This window comes from Neophocaena asiaeorientalis, unplaced genomic scaffold (assembly GCF_003031525.2).
Source record: "Neophocaena asiaeorientalis asiaeorientalis breed wild unplaced genomic scaffold, Neophocaena_asiaeorientalis_V1.1 scaffold191, whole genome shotgun sequence".
Lineage (NCBI taxonomy): Eukaryota > Metazoa > Chordata > Mammalia > Artiodactyla > Phocoenidae > Neophocaena > Neophocaena asiaeorientalis.
In genome coordinates, this window is record NW_020175105.1 from 233,936 (window position 1) to 257,114 (window position 23,179).

Consider the following 23,179-nt stretch of genomic DNA (forward strand, 5'->3'; position numbering starts at 1 on the left):
ACACAGTAGGGTCAGCACTGGGACACACAGTAGGGCCAGCACTGGGTCACACAGCAGGGACACAGTACACAGCACTGGAACACAGTACACAGTACTGGGACACACAGCAGGGACATAGTACACAGCACTGGGACACACAGCAGGGACACACAGTACATTGGAAGGGATGGTGGAGCCACGTCTCAGGGCCTGTGTCACAGCCCTGTCATCACGTAAACATCCCTGAGCTCAAGGGCAGGGCACGTCCTCATGGCACCCTGCGGGGAGTGTGATTGGAGTCCCTGAGGGAGAATCTGGGGTGGGACCAGGTGGGAGAAGTCAGAGAGAGAGAGACAGTCGCTGTATGTTTTCACTCAAAGGCGGAATCTAAAATATCCAGCAGACGACCGAATATAACAAAACAGAAGCCGACTCACAGATACAGAGAGCAAACTAGTGGGTACGAGGGAGGGGTGGAGGGAGGGGCACGATAGGGTAGGGAGTGAGAGGTGCAAAGTACTAGGTATGAAATAAGTGTTCCGAGGATGTGGCGTGCAGGGCAGGGAATATAGCCCCTGTTTTACTGTAACTTTATGTGGAAGATAATCTATGAAAACATCGAATCACGATGCTGTTCACTTGGACTAACACCTATACCTCAGTTATTAGAACAAAGCCGCCCAGGGTTGCCAGGGGGCCCCTGAGGCCTTCAGAGGTCACCCGTCCTGGGCCAGCCAGCCTCACCGCTGTGGGTGGGGTGAAGGTCTCTGCTCATTTCGGGCCTCGGGGTAGAATGCTTCCATGAAAGCCAAATTAACTCTTCTCCAGCACCAGTAAACCCTTCAGCCCGCCCTGGTTTCCACGGCTCGACTCGTATGCCTAGATTTGCATGGTATTCATCAGTATGTTATCCAGTTTGGGTTAGTTTATGTCACACCGGTAGTCAGTAATTTTGTGTGTTAATTGGTTGTTTTCAGAATAATGAAAACAACTGGGACCACTCAGTGCCCCTACCAGGTATTCCTTACATACAGAAAAAGAGCCACTGACCACCCGGCCTGAATTTCAACAGATGTTTTTTGTTTTTTATTTCAATCCTTAGATTTAAGGTTTTATGTCTACAAAGTCTGATTTCCTTTTTACATGTTGAAATGGTTTCTAGCAAACAAAGGATCTAACTCTGGTACATTACATTTTTAAACGTAAGACACTTTTCCAATGAGCTTCCTTTTTTTTAAACACCAGACCTCGCTGCTGGAAATGAAATCACATTTTCCTCCAGTGCGCCCTCTTCTCGTGTGCAGTCTCCATCAGTCTGCCTGCAGTGTGCTCCAGGGCGTTCACTTAATAAAAATACATAGGAAATTGCTCTATTCCATTCGCCACTGTTTTGTGTTATACATTTCCGTGTACGGTGCATTGGATTTACCACACTTCAAGCACTGCAGTAAAGAGCGATAATTCCTTTTAACATTAAAAACTGTCTTGTTATTATGCTTTTCGGAACAGGCTGATGCGCGGCCCAGTCTTGGGCTCAGATGTGGAGTGGCTGCCTGGAGCGATGGTTTGGCATCATTAAGAGCCTGAATGTGCTGTGGTTTCGTTATTTGAACTTAGGGCTGTGGACTTCCTGTGGCCCAATCGGGCACTAACTTGCAGTTTTTCTCTTCTCCCCCTCCATCTGCAAGCAGTACCTCCTCTCCACAGCTGCCTTTAGACAAGGAGTACTTTTGGTTACATTCCTGGAAGGGCAAGAGGCAGGTAAGAGGATGCAGATTTTAAAAATGTGACTCAGGTTTTTGGAAATTTAGTTATCGTGTTGCAGGCGATACAGTAGAGAGCGTTAGTTACAAAGCGGAAGGTTTGGAAGGAGATCCTTGCGTTGGTTTAGCTGATGTAAACCCCTCCCTCCATCCAGTTACCCTGGTTTTAGGAACAAGGACAGTCCTGGCCTCCTGTGCTCCAGGTTGGCCGCTGAGCCAGTGCCTGGGGCTACCCCGTGACACCCCTGAAACACACTTGGTCAATTAGTGACCCTCGGAATTCTCCCCTGAACAGGCCGTGCAGGGTCTCGTCTCTTAGACAGTTATTGAGCTGCAGTCTGTCTTCCTGGATTTCCTGCCCACTGTTCCTGGTTTCTCTTTCTAACCACCTCTCACATGACAGCTGTTTATATACCTCCAGGGTTTCTGGATCCTTCTTGAAGCCATGATCCAGAAGGAGATCTAACCAGCATAGAGCAATTATCTCTCCTCTTTTCTCTGTATTTTATTCCTATTAATTCAGCCTACGATAATTAAAACAAAAATTCGTTGGCAACGTTTTTCACTTATATTGAGATTTTGTCAACTAAAACCCTAGACCAGAACAGACACATATTTCTTAGATGTGTATATAGTTTTTTGTGGTGTGTATTTGAAAACACAGGGAAAATACATGCCACGTATGAAACTGAACTCCAGATAGCATTACATTAGCTCATTAATCTGTGCCAGTCCTGAAATTCTCCGACTTTTCTGTAAAACATGTTGAACTATTCTGAACGATACTACACTAAAAATGTATTAAAACAGATGAGTAATCCTGAAATGACCTATCCTGAATTCTTCAAACTGATTTTTAAACAAAATTGGATCATAAGGATATGGCAGAAAAATGGTCACTGTTAGAGTCTTTGAATATTTTGGACCAAATTCCAACAAGTACACAATGTTAAAACATTTATTTTATCGAGTTCTAGGTTAGTACCATAGGAAAATTGAGAAAGATGAATATTTTTCTTAAAACAAATTATATTTTAATCCAGCAATAACTTGCAAACATATTGTAATAAGAGAATGATTCTTTCCTATTGCAGATCCTATATATCCTGTTTATATGTTTTCCAAGAGCGAGAAGAATAGTATAATTTAGAGTTTGGGTTCTCAAGGAGCCGTCTTCTTTTTTTAAAACATGCTTATTTTCCCTAAATATAGATTGTTTTAGTTAAGCAAGTAATATATATAGTATATATATGTACATATATATATACATATATATATATAGTATATATATATATGTATATATATATACATATATATATACATATATATATATATACTATATAGATAGTATATAGATATAAGTAAGGCAAACTTTAAACTTTTTAAAATGTTAGGTATTCAGGCATTGATAATGGTCACCCACCTGCTGTCCCTGAATCAGGGTGAGATGAAGCTACCATTTCACAGGAGGTAAAGGGCCCATGGCCTTGACCTTCCTTTTGTTTTAGTTGTGCTCAGCTTTGCCTCCAGAACTGATGAATTCACCTCACCAAAGTCTGCCTGAAAGAGGATGAGCAGTTCTGACTCTGACCTTACTCTTCCTTCCAGGGATTCAGTGGGATAATATGTACCAGTCTCTGGAACTAGTGGGCATGACATTTGGCTGGGTTTGCTGGATGATTCTGTTTGATTCAGGCCTTTACTTCTTATGTGGATGGTACTTGAACAACTTGATTCCTGGTAAGGATTCTGCACTTTATAAGATGACAAAATCAACTTAAAAAACAGTTTGAACTGATGTATGTGAACATTAAGATAATTATTTATTCTTTAAATAAGACATCAGAAAGGGAGTTGATAGGATGTGTTTTATTTTATTTTTATTTTTTTTTAAATTTATTTATTTAATTAATTAATTTATTTTTGGCTGCATTGGGTCTTCATTGCTGCATGCGGGCTTTCTCTAGTTGCAGCGAGCGGGGGCTGCTCTTCATTGCGGTGCATGGGCTTCTCATTGTGGTGGCTTCTCTTGTTGTGGAGCACGGGCTCTAGGCATGCAGGCTTCAGTAGTTGTGGCATGTGGGTTCAGTAGTTGCGGCACACAGACCCTAGAGCACAGCCTCAGTAGTTGTGGCATGTGGGCTCAGTAGTTGTGGCTCGCGAGCTCTAGAGCACAGGCTCAGTAGTTGTGGCGCACAGGCTTAGTTGCTCCATGGCATGTGGGATCTTCCCGGACCAGGTCTCAAACCTGTGTCCCCTGCATTGGCAGGAGGACTCTTAACCACTGCACCACCAGGGAAGCCCAGGCCTTGTTTTAAAGGGAGCTGTGGATGCTTGAGGAAAAGGTGGTGCTTCTGAATCCTGACAGCACCGACCCTGTGAGGACAGGTGCTGGAGGGGCCTACTGAGCTCACCACGCAGCTCCCTAGCAGGGGCCTCCTGAAGACGGAACAGCAGACACCCTGATTCCCCAGATCCTGTGTCTGAGGAACCCGGGGGTGAGGAGGTGAGGGCAGGAGAGTCTGGGCCCCTGGAGATCGAGGTCAGGGGTTCAGAGAGTGCCATGCAGCAGGAATGAAAGGACCTCATTCTCAGCCAGGTCAGTGGGTGGCAGAACCTGGAGGGAAGCTGGGCTGGGAACAAGGCAGCTGAGTGGGGGGGTGGTGGGGGTCGGCAGCCCCTCCAAACCAGAGCGTCAGCGGCGTCCTGTGTGGAGGTGGTGAAGGGCCTTGTTCTTGTAGAATTGTTTTTAATTTTTATTTTATCATTATAATTATTTTTTTAACCGTGCCACATGGCATGTGGGATCTTAGTTCTCCCACCAGGGATTGAACCCACCCCCCCTGCAGTGGAAGTGAGGAGTCTTAGCCATTGGACCGCCAGGGAAGTGCTGAATTTTTTTATTTTTAAAAGAATCTTAGTTCCCTCTCCTCTTCTACCTGAATCATTTCTAGATTTTTATCTTTGGGCTCAGTAATTCTTCCATATGCTCTATTTCCAGAGCTTTCTATTGCATTCTTCCTCGCATTTATTGAGTTCCTCAGCTTCAGAATTTCTGTTTGGTTCTCTTTTAGAGTTTCAGTCTCTTTGGCGAAGTATTACTTCTGTTCATTAATTTTATTCCTGAGCTCATTAAACTGCCTTTCTGAGTCTTCTTACAGTTCGTGGAGTTTCTTCTTGACAGCTATTTTGAATTCTCTATCAGATCACAAACTTCTGTGACTTTAAGTTTGGTTTCTGGAGAATTGTCACCTTTCTCTCTGTGTTGTCATGTTATGGTTTTTTGTGGAGCTGGATGAATTTCTTCTCTGCTGGCACACTTGAAGTAGCGAACACCTTTTTAATTTTGGTAAAGCATTTTTAAACTTTGATTCTAACAGTTCAACAGATTGGTGATTAGAGGCCCTTTTTTGTTTTTTCAGTAGGTGGTGCTGTAGCTCAAGTTTTTGGTTTCTCTTATCTGAGCAGCCCCCGGCTGCATTGGAGACTCAGAACTTCCCACCCGTCCACGGCCTCTGCCAGAGGTGTCCCCACTGCCCTTGTTCCTGCTCTTTGCGTCTCTGGAGTCCTGGTTCCTTCTGCCACTGGCATTGCCACTGGGGGGCACCAGGTTGGAGGATGCCTCCCCTGCATCCCAGGTGGCCTGCCATGGCGAGGTGGGGGGGGGAGGGAGGGGCCTGGGTGGCAGATGTCTCCCCCAGGTCTGGGGTTGTCAGACGGGGCGGCTGGAGTCATGGGTGCCACCGTGGCTGAAGGGCCCGGGGCTGTCGGTGCCGTTCTGTGGCTGTGGGTGCCTCTGTGCTGCGAGCCTGGGATCCTGTGCCCCACCTCCCAGGTGCTGTGGTTCTCCGGGCTGTGGGCTCAGCTGTTGTGGCCCCAGTGGGGACGAGGTTCGCAGGCCCCGCCTCCTCTATACCTTCAGACAGGCAGGTGTGAGGGTCTCTCCAGGGTCCTGGTGTACTGGGCAGAAGAACCTTTGCTGAGTCGTGGGTGTTTTACGAATCGCACATTGAAGGGGGTGGACAGAGGGAGCATATCATGCCCCCGTGGTGCTGACCTTGAATCAAAGTTGGCATTTTTAATCGAGGAGAAAGGATACGTAATTCAGTCAATCTATTAGGGAGAAAATGTTTTGCTCATTCATAAATTCATCAAAATAAGTAGCATTAAAAATAATGAAGAAATAGGAAAAGTATGATTTTAAAGAGAGGAAAGGCCTTTGAAAACACCAGGCCAAGGACATAAGCAATAAAAATCACTAGTTTTCATTATAAGGATTTAAATGAATATTTCAAAGTTTCCAAAGAAAAATGGCAATATGCTTTGCAAAGTTATGAAAGAAAATTGAAATTCTCAGGTCAAAGTTTAAAAACATAATTCTCAGAGGAAATCCTAGCAAATAACTTGAACCAATCATTTATTAAAAAGGAAAGTTTATATTTAGTGAATTTATAAAAAGGTTTAATGAGCACGCAGGAGCATAAATTTGCACATACATAGAAGACAATTTTTTCTTCTCTATGATAAAAATTACAATAACTAGTACAGGAGATAGACTGTAAAAATTGACTATATGTTTTTTTTTTTTTCTCAGAATGCTAAATAATTTAAGAAGAGGAAAAGATTGGAGGGGTGGTGGTGCATACAACAGCGTAGAAGAGAGAGAGACATGTTTTCGGAGCAAAGCAGCCTGGTGTTGGCCGAAAGAGTTTACTTCAGCGGTTTTGTCGATGAAATGCTCTTTCTTCCCACTCTTCCTTTAAAAAGTGTGAGAGGCTTGGTTCTGTCTTCCCGGAGGAACTGAAAGAACAGACCCTTGAGTGAAATGTGGACGTGCTGCGAGCAGGTATCTTTCGAAAGGTGACGATGTGCCCTGGAGGCGAGATGGACCGCGCATGTGCGCTGAGATCCTCCGGTTTTGAGCTGGTCCTGTCTGCTCGGCGCTCCCGCCCGGCTCCTGAGAACTCACGTGTGTGTTCCCCCTCTCCCCTCGTCCCGCCACCTCCTGGGTCTGCTTCCTGCTCCAGTGATGAGTTTGCATGTTGGGCTTGTAGAGAGATGTGGTCCTTCTTGTTTGGACCTCCGGATCTCCTCAGAATGAGGTTTTCACTAATTTTCCAAGTTTTGCTGCGTCTGGCAACTCTGGACACTGGGAACCAATCATCTAGCCATAGGCTGTGTCCAGTTCCCCAAGCACTGCCTCGAGGGAGGGGAGGTTTGATGAATGGGTGCAGGGTGGAGAGGTGATGTGACCACGACTTTCCAGAAGATGCCCTGGAGACCAGGGTCTGGGAGTTGGTGGAGAAAGCTCAGGGGCAGGACAGACCAGAGAGGTGCTGCCATCAGAAGAGGCTTCTTGCAAGAGCAGCAAACACCCAAAGCACTGAGCCCGGAAGAATTGCAAGCAGGGTCTCAGAGAGACATTGGGGCATCCACGTGCATAGCGACGTTGTTCACAGTGACCAGAACGTGGAAGCAGCCCAAGTGTCTATCGCTGAATGAATGTGTAAATAAAGTGTGGTCTATACATGCAATGGAATGTCATTCAGCCTTAAAAAAGAAGGAAATTCTGACATTTGCTGCAAGATGAATGAACCTTGAAGATATTATATGCTAAATGAAATAAACAGTTACAAAGGGATAAATTCTGTATGATTCTACTTATATGAAATACCTAGTGTGATGGTTAATTTTATGTGTCAACTTGCCTGAACTAAAAGACGCCCAGATAGCAAGTGAGACATGTTGCTGGGTATGTCTGTGAAGGTGTTTCCAGAAGAAATTAGAATGAGTGCCCCTCAGCAATATGGGTGGGCATCCCCCAAGCTGCCCAGGGTCTGAATAGAACAGAAAGGCACAGGAAAGGTGAATTTTCCCTGTGCTTAAGCTGGAGCATCTCTCTTCTCCTGTCCTTGGACGCTGAAGTGCCTGGTTCTTGGGCCTTCAGACTCAGACCAGGACTTGTACTAGCAGCCCGCCCTGGTTCTCAGGCCTTCGGGTTCAGACTAGAACCGCACCACTGGCTCTCCTGGGCCTCCAGCTTGCAGATGGCTGATGGTGGGACTTCTCAGCCTCCATGATTGCATGAGCCCAATGCGTCATAGTAAACTTCTGTCTATGGACACACACACACACGTATGTATATATGTCTCCTTGATTCTGTTTCTCTGGAGATTGCTGAGTGACATACCTGCAGTAGCCAACTCATGGAGACAGAAGGTAGAATGGGGGTCACTAGGGGCTGGAGGAGGGGAGGGTGGGGATTGGTGTTCAGATGGTACAAGGTGAAAGCAGTTCTGGAGGTGGTTACACAGCAGTGTGAATGTACTTCACATTCCTGAATTGTTTTCTTAAACATGGTTAAGGTGGTAACTTGTGTGATACATACTTTACGATAGTTAAAAAAAAAAGACTGAGCCCTTGAGGGACGTGTCTGGTGCTCACAAGTCCCGCTTTGTAGATCATGTTTCAGGGGGAGAAAAGTGAGCTTGGGTGAGCTCATGGAGGAGGGGAAGTTGGCCCAGAAAAGCTGAGCGATGGGGGGAATGCTGGTTGGTGAGGAAGTGCTGAGTCATCCCTTATCATGTGAGTCAGCAGACTATCAGCCAAGCTGGCGGTTCCCAGAGAGCATTTTATTTTTTTCTGAAAGGTAAATCAGGTCAACTTGGGGCTCAGAAGGGAAGGGAAAGCTGTCTTCCTTGAGAGGCCAGGAGACCTAAGAGCCCAATTTGCTTATCTTTTGGAAGGACCAAGGCCACGAGGGCCACGTTGGGTCCGGGGTTTGCCGGCATCGGGTTGGGGACCACGCTGGGTGGTTGAACTACTGGCTAGTTAGGAAGGCCAGAGTCTATTCCAAAATCAAAGATCAAAACTCCGAGATCTTTGTAACACAGGTATAAAAACAAAAAGACACAGTCGGCAAAAGATGGCAATAAATATTTCTCCTTTTTTTAATCATGAAATTCCTGATGCTTCTGTTTCAAAAGTTAAAAGAACAATTGTAGTTGGTAATTTATATATCCTTAAATAACACATAGTATTTATTTTCAACTTTGACAAAGTCTGCCAATAATAACAAAAAATAAAATTGCTAGAAAATATCGGTGGGCTCTCAGATCCATAAGTAGTAATTACAATTTCTAGGTGCTCCCTGACTAAGTTTGCTCTTTTTAAGACAAATATTTTGTAACACACCCTTGACTGTCTTGAGATGAAATTCACAGATAATAAAGCTTACCTGCACACGTGATACCTGCAGATGATTTAAAAATCAGTGTAATGTCTTAACTGTAATATAAAAGAGAAAGAAAAAGTAATTCGTAATGAAATAATATACGAATTCTCAGTGCTCAGCGATGACTTTATTAAAACACAAAATGAGGTAGGTACTCGGATGCTCGGAGTAAGTTTATATGTTTAAGGGAAGAAAAATGATCTAAGGGCTTCCCTGGTGGCGCAGTGGTTGAGAGTCTGCCTGCTAATGCAGGGGACATGGGTTCGAGCCCTGGTCTGGGAAGATCTCACATGCCGCGGAGCAACTGGGCCCGTGAGCCACAACTACTGAGCCTGCGTGTCTGGAGCTTGTGCTCCGCAACAAGAGAGGCCGCGACAGTGAGAGGCCTGCACTGCGATGAAGAGTGGCCCCCGCTCGCTGCAACTAGAGAAAGCCCTCGCACAGAAACGAAGACCCAACACAGCCAAAAATAAATAAATAAATAAATTTAAAAAAATGATCAGAAAACATTTGGTACTAAAAGTAAAAGAAACAGAGGAGATAAAGATAGAGAGTAGAATAAAGCTAATACTCAGGTAAGTAATGACAGATAAGACTCACTTGTATATGATAAAAAAGATGGAAATAACTTTAATTAAAGTAGGAAAAATTAGACACAAATGGACCGGATGAAAGAATATTTGGTAAGTGATCTGGGTCTTATTTAAAAGTGTACGATCAGATGATCCCATGTCATCTCAGGGGGCTGATAATGATGAAACGGCAGATACATCCGTCTTACAATTCCACCCCATGTCAGGGCCTCCATTCAGACTCTAGATTTTTAGACTTTGGTTATCATATTCTGTAGTCAGTGTCAGGAAATGGAGGGTAGACTGGACGAAAGAACAGTAATAAAGAGAGTTCATGGAGAAGACACAGGGAGATCCCTGGGAACAGCATCAGAACAGGATTGAAATCTAACAGGAAGCCTCCCTATGAATCATTTGAATGTGTAATTTTTATACAATGGATTTCTTATTGTGCTATAATGCTTATATATATATATATATATATAATGACAGCAACGTAAAATAGTTTTCAGAAAACCTTTATTAGTAAAATTTAGCGCATTCATGAAACTATGCTAACTTTAAGAGCATTTGGTTCCACGTTTGTTGGAAGCGTCTCAGCTCTAACATGTATCCGTGGGTCACGGGCTATGCCGTAGCCACAGCTGTGCTGAACCACAGACTCAGACAGCGAGCTGGCATCACACCCATGATGGGATGAGGTTTTCTGAAATGATGAACAACTTCCCCATCAAATAATCTTCCACTGGGTTTTAAAGTGGTTGCATTCCTGGAAAATTCAGTGTATAATGGAACTGCCCAGGAACTTTGGGTTTATGTGTCCTGCACTCACGTGACCATAAGAGCTTGTCCCTTGCGCGAGTGTGTGCGGTGGTCTCACAGGATGCAGGCCAAGGACAGGTCTTTGCTGGGTTGGGTTCTGCGCCTTGTGGGACTCCTCCCTTCCCACATGCCTGCCCACTGGAGGGGATTTGTGCAGCCCTTAGTCACTCATCAGACCTTTTCATTTTCTGTGTTTCTACTAATCTGACATCCTGGGCTTCCTGACTGTGGAGGGATGGCCCCCCAGGGCGAGCTAATCCCTGGAGACAGTGAAGGCTTTGCCCGTGGGCACGCCTTTCACACTCAAGACAGCCTCCGCTGCAGGTTCCCACACTCAGGCCACTGTCCCCTGCTCTCCTCACCCAGGCCAGGGCCAGGCGACCGGGGCAGCCCTGTGCCCAGAGCCCACGGGCATTACTCAGACTGGCCGGTCCTAAGCCTGCTTGCACTTTGCTGCCACGGAAACCACAATAGAGGCTGTTGCCCACGATTTCCCTGGCTTCCTCTGCCCCCCGACTGACCCTGCTGCTTCCCTGTGAGGCCCTGCAGGGTGAGGGACATCCCCTCCTCTTGAGAACTGTGCCGACCAGAGACTCTGCTGGCCTCATTTGCCTGAATAATAATAAAGTCTACGTTTAAAACTACTCGTTCACGCTGCCCACCCAAAGCCCCCCTTCCCACGGGTCCAAGACAGCCCTGGGGGCTCCTAGCCACTTGGGGATCAGGACAGTCACCGTATAAGGGTCTCCCCGGGTAGGAGGGTCTCCCCAGGTTGGGGGCAGGGTGGGAACTTCCTGTCTCTCTCACACACTCACACAGGTATATACACCGCCACACCGGTGCTTTCTCTGCATTCCCTTGTCTTTTTGTTGAAGCGATGGTCTAGGAACACAGCCCAGTGTTTCCCAGGCTCAGTGTCAGATGGGGGCGCCCTGCAGACCCAGTGTCATACATCACATGGTCTCCCTGCCTGCAGGCTCAGTGTCCCCTGCAGGGCCGTGCACTTCACTCAGCTCAGGAGCAAGCATCTGGTCCTCCTGGAGTCGGGAGTTTTGTTTCATAAACTCTCTTTATATGCCTCCAGTGGGATCGGATTCTGCCCTATCCGTCCAACATCCCCGGCTTCTTCCTTCGCCACCGTCCGCTTGGGGGCAGCGCTGATCAGCCTCCCGGCTCCCTGGGCTCCGGTGTCCCCCCTCGGGCAGCAGAGCTCGGGAGGAACTGAGGGCCTTGGCATGCGTTAAAGTTCCCGCAACACTTGGTAACGCGAGCAGGTGCCCAGAAATGAGGCGTGACTTTAGGAGCAAAAGCCCAGGGTGGAGGAGCGCCGAGTGGCCTCTGTGCCAACTGGGACTCGGCAGCTCCCCATCCGCTTAGATTAATAGGTTAATTAGGAGCATTTAAAAGTCCGGGCAGACCATTAATATTCAGTTTATCTCTAACCTGGTTTTCTAACTCGGCACGGCCTGCAGCCGGGACCCTGGCCCGGGCCTCGCGCACCAGACCTGGTCCACCCAGCGTCCCCCAGCGCTCGCCAGGCCTCTGGGGGCCTCCCCGCCTCTGCTGATCCACAGTCTACTCCATCCCCAGCGTCTGACCCCGCCTGCTCTTCTACCAGGCGGTGCCCCTCCCACTGGCCGGGTTGTCTCCGGCGATCGCTCAGCCGGGGTGGGAAGCGGGGGTGGGGGTGGTGTGCTTCCAGCAGGAAACCGCTTCCAGAAGGCCAGAGGGAGAGAAGGCGCCGCCGGCCCCGTAGACCGGGTCTCCTGATGCGTTCGCTGCTCATCCTCTCCTTCTGTTTCCGCAAACGCATCATTCACACGAGTGTCCAGGACCTGACTCTCGCTCCCACTGGGTGGTTGAAGAGAGTGGGGCCCAGGAGCTGAGGCAGGCGAGGCTCCCTGCTGACTTGAAGCGGCAGCAGCCTGTGTGCAGGTGGGCAGGTGCCACCAGAGGCCGCCCGGAGGTTCCCCGAGTGGCTTTTTTTTTTTTTTTTTTTTAGCAGCAATAATTTTATTAATAAAAATGAGAGCGATCGCTTACAGTATTTGCTTTGTCTGGTAAATATCAACTCATTTAGGTACTTAATGCTCATTATCATCTCCATTTTTACCATAAGATAACTGAGACACAGAGAGGTTATTTAAAACTTAAATGGCAGAACTGAGATTCAGACTTAGTCTGGCACATAGCCAATGCTCTTACCGGCTACAGTGCCTTGCCTTTCGTTTGGCCCGAAGGATTGCGTTCCACCCAATGAAATAGGACATTCCAAAATACTTTTCTTGATTTAGATTTTAAATACACAAAACCTCAGTAATATAAGGCCTAAAACATTTAGGAGAGTAGAACATTTTAATATAATTGCTTTTCGATAGAAGCTGAGAGGATTTGGCATCATAATCTATATTATTGATGTTAATTTGCCACTCTAAGTCGCCAATGCCGTTTTAAAAAAATTTTTAATTTCATTTATTTTTTTATACAGCAGCTTATTATTAGCCATCCATTTTATACGTATCAGTGTATACATGTCAATCCCAATTGCCCAATACCCTTGGTGTCTGTACGTTTGTTCTCTACATCTGTGTATCAATTTCTGCCCTGCAAACCGGTTCATCTGTGCCATTTTTCTAGGTTCCACATATATGTGTTAACATACGATATTTGTTTTTCTCTTTCTGACTTACTTCGCTCTGTACGAGTCTCTAGATCCATCCACATCTCTACAAATACCCAATTTCATTCCTTTTATATGGCTGACTAAAATATATATATTTAGTGAGTACATATATATATTCCATTTTACATATGTACCACATCTTCTTTATCCATTCACTCCGAAGTCTGGGAGTCTGATTCCTCCAGCTCCATTTTTTTCCCTCAAGACTGCTTTCACTATTCTGGGTCTTTTGTGTCTCCATACAAATTTTAAGATATTTTGTTCTAGTTCTGTAAAAAATGCCATTGGTAATTTGATAGGGTTTGTATTGAATCTGTAGATTGCTTTCTGTAGTACAGTCATTTTCACAATATTGATTCTTCCAATCCAAGAATGGTATATCTCTCCATCTGTTGCTATCATATTTAATTTCTTTCATCAGTGTCTTATAGTTTTCTGCATACAGATCTTTTGTCTCCCTGGGTAGGTTTATTCTTAGGTATTTTATTCTTTTTGTTGTAATGGTATATCAGAGTGTTTCCTTAATTTCTCTTTCAGACTTTTCGTTGCTAGTGTATAGGAATGCAAGAGATTTCTGTGCATTAATTTTGTATCCTGCAACTTTACCAAATTCATTGATTAGCTCTAGTAGTTTTCTGGTAGTATCTTTAGGATTCTCTATGTATAGTATATCATCTGCAAACAGTAGCAGTTTTACTTCTTCTTATGCAATGTGTATTCCTTTTATTTCTTTTTCTTCTATGATTGCCATGGCTAAGACTTCCAAAACTATGTTGAATGATAGTGGTGAGAGTGGACATCCTTTTCTTGTTCCTCATCTTAGAGGAAATGCTTTCAGTTTTTCACCATTGAGAATGATGTTTGCTGTGAGTTTGTCGTATATGGCCTTTATTATGTTGAGATAGGCTCCCTCTATGCCCACTTTCTGGAGAGTTTTTATCGTAAATCGGTGTTGAATTTTGTCATAAGCTTTTTCTGCATCTATTGAGATGACCATATGGTTTTTATGCTTCACATTGATTTATTTGTGTATATTGAAGAATCCTTGCATCCCTGGGATAAATCTCACTTGATCATGGTGTATGATCCTTTTAATGTGTTTTTGGATTCTGTTTGCTAGTATTTTGTTGAGTATTTTTGCATCTATGATCATCAGTGATATTGGCTGTAGTTTTCCTTCTTTATGACATCGTTGTCTCTTTTGGTATCAGGGTGATGATGGCCTCATAGAATGAGTTTGGGAGTGTTCCTTCCTCTGCAACTTTTTGGAAGACTTCGAGAAGGATGGGTGTTAGCTCTTCGCTAAGTGTTTGATAGAATTCACCTGTGAAGCCATCTGGTCCTGGACTTTTGTTTGTTGGAAGATTTTTAATCACTGTTTCAATTTCATTACCTGTGATTGGTCTGTTCATATTTTCTATTTCTTCCTGGTTCAGTCTTGGAAGGTTATACCTTTTTAAGAATTTGTCCATTTCTTCCAGGTTGTCCATTTCGTTGGCATAGAGTTGCTTGTAGTATTTCTGCGGTGTCTGTTGTAACTTCTCCCTTTTCATTTCTAATTTTATTGATTTGAGTCCTCTCCCTCTTTTTCTTGATGAGTCTGGCTAATGGTTTATCAATTTTGTTTATCTTCTCAAAGAACCAACTTTTAGTTTTATTGATCTTTGTTATTGTTTTCTTTGTTTCTGTTTCATTTATTTCTGCTCTGATCTTTATGATCTTTCTTTCTGCTAACTCTGGGTTTTGTTTGCTCTTCTTTAGTTCCTTTAGGTGTAAGGTTGGATTGTTTATTTGAGATTTTTCTTGTTTCTTGAGTTTGGCTTGTATTGCTATAAACTTCCCTCTTAGAACGGCTTTTGCTGCATCCCATAGGTTTTGGATCATCGTGTTTTCGTTGTCATTTGTCTCTAGGAATTTTATTTCCTCTTTGATATCTTCAGTGATCTCTTGGTTATTTGATAATGTATTGTTTAGCCTCCATGTGTTTGTATTTTTCACTTTTTTTCCCAGTAATTAATTTGTAATTTCATAGCGTTGCGGTCAGAAAAGATGCTTGATATGATTTCAATTTTGTTAAGCTTACTGAAGCTTGATTTGTGACTCAAGATGTGATCTATCCTGGAGAATGTTCCATGCACACTTGAGAAGAAAGTGTAATCTGCTGTTTTTGTGTGGAATGTCCTATAAATATCAAGTAAATCTATCTGGTCTGTTGTGTCATTTAAAGCTTGTGTTTCCTTATTAATCTTCTGTTTGGATGATCTGTCCATTGGTGTGAGTAAAGTGTTAAAGTCCCCTATTATTATTGTGTTACTGTCGATTTCCTCTTTTATAGCTGTTAGCAGTTGCCTTATGTATTGAGGTGCTCCTATGTTGGGTGCATATATATTTATAATTGTTATGTCGTCTTCTTGGATTCATCCCTTGGTCATTATGTAGTGTCCGTCCTTGTCTCTTGTAAAATTATTTATTTTAAAATCTATTTTATCTGATATGAGTATTGCTACTCCAGCTTTCTTTTGATTTCCATTTGCATGGAATATCTTTTTCCATCCCCTCACTTTCAGTCTGTATGTGTCCCTAGGTCTGAAGTGGGTCTCTTGTAGACAGCATATGTATGGGTTTTGTTTCTGTATCCATTCAGCGAGCCTGTGTCTTTTGGTTGGAGCATTTAATCCATTCACGTTTAAGGTAATTATCGATATGTCTGTTCATATTACGATTTTCTTAATTGTTTTGGGTTTCTTTTTGTAGGTCCTTCTCTTCTGTTGTGTTTCCCACTAGAGAAATTCCCTTAGCATTTGTTGTAGAGCTGGTTTGGTGGTGCTGAATTCTCTTAGTTTTTACTTGTCTGTAAAGCTTTTGATTTCTCCATTGAATCTGAATGAGATCCTTGCCGGGTAGAGTAATCTTAGTTGTAGGTTCTTCCCTTTCATCACTTTAAACATGTCATGCCACTCTATTCTGGCTTGTAGAGTTTCTGCTGAGAAATCAGCTGTTAACCTTATGGGAGTTCGCTTGTGTGTTATTTGTCATGTTTCCCTTGCTGCTTTCAATAATTTTTCTTTGTCTTTAATTTTTGCCAATTTGATTACTATGTGTCTTGGTGTGTTTTTCCTTGGGTTTATCCTGTATGGGACTTTCAGTGCTTCCTGGACTTGGGTGGCTATTTCCTTTCCCATGTTAGGGAAGTTTTAGACTATAATCTCTTCAAATATTTTCTCGGGTCCTTTCTGTCTCTCTTCTCCTTCTGGGACCCCTATAATGCGAATGTTGTTGCATTTAATGTTGTCCCAGAGGTCTCTTAGGCTGTCTTCATTTCTTTTCATTCTTTTTTCTTTATTCTGTTCCACAGCAGTGAATTCCATCATTCTGTCTTCCAGGTCACTTATCCATTCTTCTGCCTCAGTTATTCTGCTATTGATTCCTTCTAGTGTATTTTTCAGTTCAGTTATTGTATTGTTCATCTCTGTTTGCTCTTGAATTCTTCTAGGTCTTTGTTAAACATTTCTTGCTCTTCTTGATCTTTGCCTCCATTCTTTTTCTGAGGTCCCGGATCAACTTCACTATGATCATTTTGAATTCTTTTTCTGGAAGGTTGCCTATCTCCACTTCATTTAGTTGTTTTTCTGGGGTTTTATCTTATTCCTTCATGTGGTACGTAGCCTCTGCCTTTTTATCTTGTCTGTCTTTCTGTGAATGTGGTTTTTGTTCCACAGGCTGCAGGATTGTAGTTCTTCTTGCTTCTGCTGTCTGCCCTCTGCTGGATGAGGCTATCTCAGAGGCTTGTGCAAGTTTCCTGATGGGAGGGACTGGTGGTGGGTAGAGCTGGCTGTTGCTCTGGTGGGCAGAGCTCAGTAAAACTTTAATTTGCTTGCCTGCTGATGGGTGGGGCTGTGTTCCCTCCCAGTTGGTTGTTTGGCCTGAGGCGACCCAACACTGGAGCCTACCAGGGCTCTTTGTTGGGGCCAATGGCGGACTCTGGAAAGGCTCACCCCAAGGAGTACTTCTGAGAACTTCTGCTGCCAGTGTCCTTGTCCCCGTGGTGAGCCACAGCCGCCCCCTGCCTCTGCAGCAGACTCTCCAACACTAGCAGGTGGGTCTGGTTCAGTCTTCAATGGGGTCACTTCTCCTTCCCCTGGGTCCCGATGCGTGCACTACTTTGTGTGTGCCCTCCAAGAGTGGAGTCTCTGTTTCTCAAAGTCCTGTCAAAGTCCTGCAATCAAATACTGCTAGCCTTCAAAGTCTGATTCTCTAGGGTTTCCTCCTCCCATTGCTGGACCCCCAGGTTGGGAAGCCTGACATGGGGCTCAGAACCTTCACTCCAGTGGCTGGACTTCTGTGTTATAAGTGTTCTCCAGTCTGTGAGTCACCCACCCAGCAGTTATGGGATTTGATTTTACTGTGATTGCGCCCCTCCTACTGTCCCATTGTGGCTTCTCCTTTGTCTTTGGATGTGGGGTATCCTTTTTGGTGAGTTCCAGTGTCTTCCTGTCAAAGATTGTTCAGCAGTTAGTTGTGATTTCGGTGCTTTTGCAAGAGGGAGTGAGAGCACGTCCTTCTCCTCTGCCATCTTGAACCAATCCCACCATGTGGCTTCTGCAGCCTCATGTCCTCAGACAGCCTTGCTGTCCCCCTTCTGCTTGGGGAGGAGAGGAGACAGCCGTGTGCCCATGTCGTGTGGTTGTAGGACCCTGGATGGTGTCCGGGACAGAGTGCAGGGGCAGTGCCAGCTGTGATGTGATGTAATTACCCGCCTGCTACTCCCCCTCATCCCCCGAGGGATGGTTATTAGTGTGTGGGATCTTGGGGTATATTCCACCTGCTCTAGTTGGTTAGGGCTGCATCACAAAGTACACAGATTGCAGGGCTTAAACAGGAGACACATATTCTGTCACAGCTCTGGGCTCCAGACTCCAGGTGTGAGCAGGGCTGGCTCCTCCCGAGGCCTCTCTCCTGGGTGTGTGGATGGCCGCCTTCTCCCCGGGTCCTCACATGGTCATGCCTCTTTGTGTGTCTGTGTCCTGATCTCTTCTTCTAAGAACACCAGTCCTATTAGATCAGGGCCCACCCCCGTGACCTCATTTTACCTTAACCACTCTTTAAAGACTGTCCCTCCAAATACAGTCACATTCTGAGGTACCAGGGCTAAGACTCCAACAACCTGTAACAGGTGGTAAATACTGGACCAAATACCAGCTCAGCATCCTCCTTCACATCAAAAGACAAGGGACCCCCATGCTTTCCTTTGCGGTCACCTCTTTGAATCTTTTGAGTCGTGTGTGTGATTGTGTGTCTCTTCTGTGCTCGATGGTCAAAGTGCTAAAATATAAAACAGTCTGCATGGAGGCCTTGATCTCTTCAATCACTTGTAGAACTTAGACCATGCATCAAACATAAGCTAGGCTGTGTTAAAAGAAAAATTATAGGCATTAATAATTAAATCCACTTTCATTTCAACATATAATGGGGCAAAGTAACCATTAAGTGGATGAAATTAATTTGGAGGATCTGTTTGAAGAATGGCGATATACCTCATATAGAAATGTTAGCACTGTGGGTTATCCTTCTCTGTAGGGTTTTTTTTTAACATCTTTATTGGAGTCTAATTGCTTCACAGTGTTGTGTTAGTTTCTGCTGTATAACAGAGTGAATCATCTATATGCATACATATATCCCCTCCCTCTTGCATCTCCCTCCCACCCTCCCTATCCCACCCCTCTAGGTGGTCACAAAGCACCGAGCTGATCTCCCTGTGCTATGCAGCAGCTTCCCACTAGCTATCTATTTTACATTTGGTAGCGTATATATGTCCATGACACTCTCTCACTTCGTCCCAGCTTAACGTTACCCCTCCCCATGTCCTCAAGTCCATTCTCTACATCTGTGTTTTTATGCCTGTCCTGCCCCTAGAGTCATCAGAACCATTTTTTTTTAGATTCCACATATGGTGGTGGTGAAAAGGCAGATCACGGGGGTCCTCACCTGTTCTTCTTCAGCGGGGACGTGGACAGTCAAGGCTGGTAACAAGGAGTGTAGTTGGAGGCGTGTTTCTCCTTCTGGCCAGTTTGGTTTTGTTTATCATTTCTGGTTGAGCCTTTGTAACCGTGTGTGCACTGCTGCCCAGAGGCCCACTTTCCACCCCTCGTGGGCAGGAACCCCAGTGTTAGTGTTACTGTTTACAGCATCCTCTGTGCATCATGTGCATTTGTGCATCTATTGTAATTCAGCAAATGAAGCTTCATTTCTAACATGAATTTGCATAATAACTAGAAGCAAGAGTCCCAGGTGTAACACACTTCAGAACGCTCAGAGTGTTTCACAAGTGCTAGTTTATTCGAGGCTCCATGAGAGAGACTATCGCTGCCCCTACAAATGGGGATGTGCTTCCCAGGAGACTGGCGGGGGGCAGCTGGTCCCCACCCCAGTCCTGTCGGGGCCTGGGGCTTGTCCACAGAGCACAGCTTAGCAGGAAATCTATGGATAAACAAGCTCCCATTGTGACGGTTTTATACTGTAAGTCAATATTGTAATTTTTTTTCCTGACTGCCCAAGTAAAATACAAATCTCACAGAAAATTTGGGACAGCACCACCTAGCAATGGTCACCTTCTCTGGAGACTGTCAGTCGTGTGTGTAACTAACCTGCCTGCCATCATTCCTCTGCATACGTACAAACACCTGTGTGCGTACGTGCTTGTTTTTATTTTCTTGCAAAATGTGTAGCATAGGGTACAAAACTTTGTAATCAGTGATTTCACTTAATTTTTGCCATCGTATAATCTGCCTCTCGATTTTGGTAGAGAAAGATTTTTGAATTGCTTTGCAAGTTTCACAGAACTAGAATTCAAGCCCGAGGCAGCCACTGAGTTATTAACTGTGAACGTTAGTTTGGGGGCTTTTGAACTCCCCTCAGGGTGAATTGCATCTTCCTCACAGGCTCATCCCTGCAAAATGGGGAAGGAGAGGTGGAAGGAGGCCCCCCAGGTGTTGTCCTGCTTTCTGTGACCAAGGAACATGATCACCACCAGGTGGGGTTCTGGGACCTGACCCTGACCTTCCACAGGTACCAGATCACTGCCCTACTGGGGACCAACGGTGCTGGGAAGACCACTGTCATGTACGTCCCACTCCCCTCCTGAAACCTGGGGCTTTGGGTCTTACAGATACCAGTTTACCTGTGAGACAGAGGCTAGATCCCTTTTCTTCTTCTTTTTTTTTATTTTGTCTCAGTACAGAGTTTAATGACACAGCAGAAAGACAGACTTCTCACTAGAGGTGCCGTGGGTCTGAGCAGACTCAAGGGTGGGGGAGGGACTTTTAAAAATAAATTTAATTCTTTTATTCCCTAAAAGATATTCACAGTTTCACTTTGGCCTTTGAAAGTCCTATGACATTTTCTTTTCTCCTACTAAGTTTAACTCTGCTTGCATATCTAGAGGAAGATGAAATTTGCAATGATGTTTGCAAATTTTTTAACACCTGAGTATTTTTCTTTTTCATGCTCTGCTTTTTGTGTGGTTGTGTGAAACCTTTATTTTTGATTTAGGATCCAATGGCTCCAGATTTGTTTAAAGAATCAAATCATGTGATCCCAGAGAAGGGATGAGCTCAAACATTCATGGCCCACAAAACAGCCCTGAGCTGACTGTGGAAATGGGGCGTGTTTAAGGGCAAACCACCCAAATTACTGAATGTCTCTTTTGAACAAGTGACTGTCTTTCTGTTCTTTATGAGTAGGACTAAAGTATATGCTTAGTTAAAGCAAGAAAAGGGAGTATTTGCTTCAGAGTTCTTATAGGTAGAAAACATAAAGCTTCAGAAATCTTTTACTGTGAAAACGTGGAAAGGTTTCTACTTTCCTCGGATGCTGAAATAGAGTTGAAGATTTCGCTGAGTAGTTTTTTAGTGTTTTCAGATAAGGAAAGGAAACGTCGCTCAAATAATGACTCAGAAAGCCAGCCTCCACACTGCGCTTTTACTAATGCACATTTCCTACAAGAAAACCTGGAGTTTGTGTTCAGCACAACAATGAGAATTAGATCAGGAGTTTCTCGATGTTTCCAGGGTCGCTGACTGCGTCATTTTTTGTGCCTGTTTGCAGCAGGCTGTGAGTCACCCCAGGGAGGTCTCTTCCTGGCAGGTCTCAGAGGAGAGGCTCAGAGGCCTGTTCACTGGCTGGTGGTCACTGCTTGAAATGAGAAGCTCTGAGACTCATCCAGATGTGTACACACGGTCCCATTGCATCCCCCGAAGAGGTCTGAACATTATAGAGCACACAGTTGTCAGTCAGTTACTGAGGCGCACTTCACGTGCAGCAAACCGTATGTGTCCAGGTGTGCATCTGATGGGCCGACAGGCTTAGCTACAGCTGCACAGCAGCCGGGGGAGGAACAGGACTCCGACGTTTGTGCCGCTCCCCACCCCAAGGCCCCTGTGCCTCCTGGACCCTAGCCCCCGAGCGACCAGACCTGCTGTTTGTTGCTGTTACACAGTTTGCATTCTCTAGCGTTTCCTATAAGTGGAGTTGTGCTGGGTCCCCCATTGGCACGCCGCTCGAAGACCCATGTGTGGTACTGTCGCATCAGCTGTCTGGTCCTGAGGATGCCACGTGGTGGAAACCCCGCAGTTGGTTTATTGTTTCACCTGTTGGTGGCCGTTGAGGTTGTGCCCAGGTTTTGGGGATTAGGAACATTCACGTAGACCCCTTTGTGTGGACACACATTTTAATTTCTTTCTGTAAGTTAGTTAGGAGTGGTTTGCTAGGTCTTGTGGTGGGTGTATAGCTCACTTTGGAGAAAAAGAACATAGTCTAAAGCGTGAATAATAAACTCCCTGAACTAGCAGACTGGGCAGTCCGCAGGTGTCCTGTGGGCAAGGCAGACAGGAGTTTCTGGAGACGGGCCTCGGCTTGTCGTGGATTTGACGTGGCAGACAGGTGGCTCCAGCCACCTGTAGAGGAATGAGGCCTGGCTGCAGGTCTGGGGGCCGAGGTTGCATCTCTGCTCGCCTCACATCCAGTGAGGACTTGGGTGATTGGCTGTATCTGCAGCTTGCTTCCTCGTCTGTGACGACAGACTCGGAGTCACCATCCTACACTCGCAGCTCTGAGGTCGGTGGCCACAGCGCCTCCCAGGGGAGCATGACCAGACCGCAGGCCCACGTCCCGCCGAGCTCCTGCCATTTTTTGCCTCCGTGTGTAGGAGGCAGCAGGCGGGAGGTTGGGTGCGACCCCCCTCAGGCTGCAGGCGTCCCCGGGACCGCTGGGGGTCAGGGCGGCACCCCCCCCCCACTTACGTGTCTTCTTTCTCTGCAGATCTTTGCTGAGGGGGCTCTACCCCCGCTGCCATCCGGAGCCATTGCAGTCAATGGCAGGAACCTGCAGACGGAGGCACCCTCGGTCAGGGCAGAGCTGGGCACGTGTCCGCAGCGCCACGTCCTGTTTGCCCCCCTCACAGTGCTCGATCACCTGCTGCTCTTCCCCTCCCTGAAGGCACCACGGGGAACCCATCAGGAGCTGCGTGGCCATGTCCGTAGGTGAGGGGCAGCCATCTCTGCCCCCGCCGCCTGCCCTGTGTGGGTGTGTAATAGGTGTGGGTGCTTCTGGGTGTCCCAAGGTGCAAAGGACGGGCGGAGGGGGTGAGGAGAGGGCGGAGGAGCCTAAGCGGTCCTGCCGAGGAGCCCGGACGCTACCCTGGGGGCAGGTGGTTACAGGCAGCAGGGGCCGAGCAGCCTGCAGCGCTGCGGGTGTACTGGTGGCCCTGGCTGGGTGCCAGCCCTGAGAGGGACGGGACGCAGAGAGGCCGCTGAGAGCCTGAGTCATGGTTGCGACGGAGGCCCAGGCTTGAGGGCTGTTCAAGACCATGTTGACCAGCTGGGTGTCCAAGGTGGGGCCAGGAAGTGTCTGGGGTCAGGATGCATTCTGGGGGGACGTGTGTGGCGAGTGGAGGAAGGGCTGGGCAGCGGGACGGGCTGGGAGGCCACGGAAGCTCCTCCCGTTTCACCAGGATGCGCAGAAGCTGAGCCCAGAGGGCAGAGGGGACCCGAGTTCCTGGTCAGGACGCAAAGTGGCGTCTCTGGGAGGTGGGTGTGGAGGGGGGCGGGGGGAAGGGCAGGGCCGGGTGGGG

The 23,179-nt window shown here is 46.0% G+C and overlaps 1 protein-coding gene across 1 annotated transcript in view; it reads left to right on the top strand.

Moving 5' to 3' along the window:
- The window catches only part of ABCA13 (ATP binding cassette subfamily A member 13), a 268,906-nt gene that overhangs the window by 89,692 nt on the left and 156,035 nt on the right, over nucleotides 1–23,179 (top strand). Inside the window, 6 exon segments of the mRNA XM_024764386.1 lie at nucleotides 1,639–1,740; nucleotides 3,351–3,482; nucleotides 18,992–19,072; nucleotides 19,992–20,172; nucleotides 20,951–20,960; nucleotides 22,381–22,589. Of these exon segments, the coding sequence (XP_024620154.1) occupies nucleotides 1,639–1,740; nucleotides 3,351–3,482; nucleotides 18,992–19,072; nucleotides 19,992–20,172; nucleotides 20,951–20,960; nucleotides 22,381–22,589 (715 nt within the window).